Source organism: Aplysia californica, unplaced genomic scaffold, assembly GCF_000002075.1.
Source record: "Aplysia californica isolate F4 #8 unplaced genomic scaffold, AplCal3.0 scaffold00578, whole genome shotgun sequence".
NCBI lineage: Eukaryota > Metazoa > Mollusca > Gastropoda > Aplysiida > Aplysiidae > Aplysia > Aplysia californica.
The window spans coordinates 119,172-124,343 of NW_004797848.1; the positions used below are offsets into that span (position 1 = coordinate 119,172).

Genomic DNA, 5,172 nt, shown 5'->3' on the forward strand with positions numbered 1-5,172 from the left:
CAATTGCGTATATGTGGATGGTTGTTTTCTATAGCTGAAAAAACTACGGAACGTAGAACCCTGACAAAATTACTAAGGGTAGTTCAAAGACCAAGTTTCTGTCAATTCAGTAAAGGATTGCATTCGCCTACAAAAAATTAGAAAAATAGAAAACTCTATCGGCCGTTTACGATTTTCCATTTCGTCATTTTAATGCACTGTTCAACACACATTTCGTTTTCTATGATATAAAAATCCATAAGAGGATTGCAAATCACGAGAAAAAGACAATTCCTTTATCTGTTTTAAAACTCAACAAGCGAAATAGACATTCAGATGAGCTGATTCTGATATTATTTTCACGATAAGATGTCTCACTTTTCGATAAGTTTGTAAACGAGCATTTCATCGACGCCGACATGCAAAAGATTGCTTTCCAGGAAGGAAAGACGGACGGAAAGAAATGTGTCACGTCGTGATGGAATCAGGCGATAGTCAAATTTTGGGCATATGGGGTTATTGGTATCATCTTAAAGCCTGTTCATTTCCATTCCTTCCGGTAACAAAAGTTTCAATCTAAGTTGAATGAAAGTCGAAGTATTTGCCATTGAAGGAGGTCTGGGTCACCTGGTTTCAGAAGTAAGATTAGCGAGAAAATTGTCGTCAAAATTTGATATCTTCCATAGCCTGAGAGTCATTTGAAACTGAAAATTTACATTTTTGTGTGCTTTTAATCAATGTTTTTTCAGTAAAAATCCACACAAAAATGTATTTTTAAAAGCAAAAAAAGGTGTTGAGCTAAGAAAAAAAAGAAATTTAAAAAAGTTCAATTTAACTGTAAGTATATAATGTCTCCTTTTCATCTCCTAATTTACTCCTCTTCTTCCTACTCGTCCTCCTGTTCATCGTACTTCACCTCCTCCTCATTCTCTTCCACCTCCGTCTCATCCTCCTGTTTCCCCATTCTCCTCCTCCTCCTCTTCCTCCTTTTCCTCATTTTTCATATCCTTCTCCTCCATCTCTTCCTCCTCTTCCTTATTTTCCTCCACGTCCTCCCCCTCCCTCTCCTTCTCCTCCTCCTTCTACCCCTCCTCAATAACAATATCATGCCCCCCTGTAATCTCATTCCCTGTACTGACCTCCATACTCACATAGCCCTCCGGTCCTGTAGAGCTAGCCTGGGTTGACAGATACGAGGCATCCACCTCATCAGCTGAAGAGAAAAAAGCTCAGGTCATGTGATCCCTGTGGTTTCTGTCTGCCCGTATTGCTCATTTCCCGGCACTAACTGACCGTTATTGTGTCGGTGTGCATCGTTTTACTCAAACAAACCAGCTGTCATGACAAATCTCAGATATTTTACTATAAAAGTTTGTCTTTTCTACGGGGTCGGTGAAAGGGGGGGGGGGGGTGGTGCATCTTTTTAGTAAGCTTGGCAATAAATAAATTCAATCTAAACAAGAAATATAACAGTAACACGAAAACAAGGTCAACAGCAATTATAATAACTTAACAAAAGATACCTACATTATAATTATTGACGAAAAATGTAGGAAAATGATGGGTTGATTCAATGAACGCAAAAGATCTATGCACCTTAATGCATTGCTAGTACATTGTACATTCTAGTAGATTTTGATACTAACAGAAAATGGTCATGAATATAATATTAGGTTATAGATAGATAGATAGATAGATAGATAGATAGATAGATAGATAGATAGATAGATAGATAGATATATAGATAGATAGATAGATAAATAGATAGATAGATAGGTAGATAGATAAAGATGTCTGTTAAAGGACGTAGGTTCGACATTAATTATAGCAATATGTTTCTGCACCGATCTACTTATTGAACTCACCCTGGGAATACTCGTTCTCAGGTTTCATGCTGGTGTAAGGATCTGAAACGAACAGGAGAAGCCATCTAAATCGTCACCATCTCTGTCTGTATATCTGTCTGCCTGTCTCTGTTTCTGTCTCTGTCTCTCTCTGTCTCTCTGTCTCTCTCTTTCTTTCTCCCCCCCCCCTTCTCTTTCTCTCTCTCTCTCTCTCTCTCTCTCTCTCTCTCTCTCTCTCTCTCTCTCTCTCTCTCTCTCTCTCTCTCTCTCTCTTAGGAATAGGCAGCAAAGAACGGTTATTCACCCTCCGGGTAGTCTCAAATGCTGAACTTTTTGTAATCGATACTAGGAAAATATGGATAGACAGTGCTTGGTAGGGAACCAATACCGATACTGTAGCAAGATTAAAGTTCCTACACTATAAATAAACATCACATACGCTCTTTTTCATATTATGCCCCACTTGTTTGGAATAGGCTTCCAAAAACTATCAGAGAAGCAGAAAAACCAGAAAATTTTAAGAAAAAACTAAAAGGATTTTTATTCTCATCATATTTGGATTAGACAGAATCCATCCAAGCTGTAGATCGTTGTGCGTTTGTATGTTTGTATGTGCATATTATTATGTACGTATGTGTGTATGTGTGTATGTGTGTATGTGTGTATGTATGTGTGTGTATGTGTGTGTGGTGCGTGCGTGCGTGCGTGAATATGTGTGCGCATAGAGCATTGCATAAGTGGATATGCGCTATATAAATGCAATCCATTATTATTATTATTATACTACAAGTTATCTCACTTCTCTCTTTGAGCCTTGTTTAATAAACGTCCCCAAAATCACTGATGTGTCCCTTGAGAAAAAGTGTGTACTTTGAGAACAGCTGATCTTAGACAGTTGAACAGCAGTCAAGGGGGAGTCTATATAATTCTTCTTCTGGAACTGCTGCGTCATCTGAGAATAAGCGCGTACGGCCGCGGATGTTTAAATAATTTTATTTTATTTTATTTTTATTTATTCATTTTTTTATTATTTTATTTATTTATTTATTTATCTTTTTATTTTTTTTTTGGGGGGGGGGGCTGTTGGCTGAGTCGAAGAAACTTGTAGTGTAGGATCTTTGCTACTTGATACAGAGACAGCACATTTTTGTGTTTGCTGACTATGTCCACAGTCCACGTACATCAACGTCAGAGTCACGGTGTCCCATCCCTGCAGGTGGGCTGGCCAGTGTATTACAACAAGAACAATATACGCAATCCACCCCGACCCCAAAGTTATTTTTTAAAAACCACCGCCCAGCTCTAAGTACATCCCTTCCACCACACTCCCATGTTGCCCTCTTCATTGGAAAATGTGTCACGACGCGGTGGAATCAGGCGCTCGTAAATTGTTATCATTTGGAGCTATTGATGTTATCTTAAAGCTTGTTTATCAGTCTTGCTTTTAATGAAAAGAATACCCGTCTATCTAAAAATACAAGTCGCGATATTTGGAATGGAAGGAGGGGGGGGGGGTCACCAAGGGTCAGAGGTGAAAGTAGCGAGTACAAGGCTTGAGTGTCTCTTCAAACTGCAGATGTATATTATTATGTATATTTCTTGAGCCTTCGATCATCGTTTATCAAGTAAAATACACAAAGAAATGTGTTTTTGAATGGATATAAGGGGTGCCAAGCAAAACAAACAAAACAAAACAAAACCAAAAAAAAAAGAAAAGAAAAAAAAAAGAAAATGTTAAAAAGAATTGCTCAACAGCCATAAAAATGTCGGTTTCTCCGATTTCAATATTTCGATGAGCGCCTGATTTCACCACTCTCAATTAATGTTTACCCTGTGGGCCTGTATATCCGTCTCAACTTCTCTACTGCTTAGTCCCTGCCGCCCTACTGCAACTGAAGGATATCTCGCTGATTACTTGACCAAATTTTACAAAATTTCACACATGTAATCAGCAAAGTAAGGAGTCTTAAGATCCGAAATCAAATTTGAGAAAACAGTTTCGTTTCCATGGATACGGCGGTCATATTAGATTTTGTTGACAGGTCTTACGTACTGAATACAGCACTTATTGCTAATGGAAATTGATTGTTTTCTTGCATGTTTGTTAACAAACATTAGACCTAAAACTTCGTCTGTTGTTTTATTTTCCTAAACGCATTAGAACATTTTTTAATGAATTTTTTTCTGAGGTAGCATTCAAGTTAGCAAAAATTCCGTGAAAATCCACACTCCAGACATTACCAACAAAAATCTATTCCATACATAAAAAATTCAACATACTTCATTTTTTTGTATCACATCTTTTCTTCATTCTGTGAAAATTTCGTAAAGATTGGAAGAAAAATAGTGGAGTTATTTTAAAAAGTATAGAGGAAAGTCGCGTTTTGAGAAAACGGCCGATAAAGAACAAAGACATAATACTGATTTTATGAGGATATTGTGGTGACAAACATGCCGGGTATGGGAAAAATAAATACGTTTTTGGGGGGTTCTTTTGCTATGAAATAGTTGTAGGAGAGGCTGAGGAAACTAAACATGCCTACAACTCAAATTCCATAATATTGAGCCGAATCTTGACTTTGGGGTGCATGCCCCTAAGATTGAATCCACAGAGAAAGAGAAAGAGAGAAAGGCTTAAAAGAACTTGGAAGAGGAACTTAGATTTCAGGCATAAACAAAGAGATGGGATACAGCTGGACAGCGGGGGAGACTATAGCCCAGGATAGAAGAAGAAAGAGGGCCCTTGTTGGTGGACAATACTCTGGCCTGGGATGAGAAAAAAATGCTGTTGCTGTTGCTGCTGCTGCTGCTGCTGCTGCTACTGATAATGATGATGATGATGATGATGATGCTGATGATGATGATGATGATGATGATGCTGATGATGATGATGATGATGATGATGGTGATGATGATGATGCTGATGATGATGATGATGATGATGATGATGATGATGATGATGATGATGATGATGATGATGACAGAGGGGTTAAAAAAAGACGAAGAACGTTCGCACAGTAAGCAATTTTACCAGAAAGAAAAACGACACTATCCGGACCCGGAAACACGTCATACTCTCCAGTAGGGTTTGTGATGTGACCTTGACCGTCCTGCCCTGCCCTTGACCTTGGTGCAGAGGCTGATACATTATTGTAAGGACTTGGGTCTGTCGGAGCCTCTATTGTGATGATTTCCGCCATGGTTCTCATGACTGGGATAGGGCTGTGAATGTCGCTTGGCGGAGTGTCGTCAGAATCTACTTCTTCGTAGAGGTTTTCGTCTTGGTGGCCTGTGGGCAAACAGCGAAAAACGGGAGAGAGAAATTTAATCAGATCGCGCTCCCATCCTC

The 5,172-nt window shown here is 38.8% G+C and overlaps 1 protein-coding gene across 1 annotated transcript in view; it reads right to left on the reverse strand.

The window, feature by feature from the left end:
- Window positions 1-1,118: 1,118 nt before the first annotated feature.
- The window catches only part of LOC101849157, a gene marked incomplete at both ends in the record, with an annotated part of 20,979 nt that continues 16,925 nt past the window's right edge, over window positions 1,119-5,172 (reverse strand). The window contains 3 exon segments of the mRNA XM_013087366.2: window positions 1,119-1,192; window positions 1,845-1,886; window positions 4,855-5,112. Of these exon segments, the coding sequence (XP_012942820.2) occupies window positions 1,119-1,192; window positions 1,845-1,886; window positions 4,855-5,112 (374 nt within the window).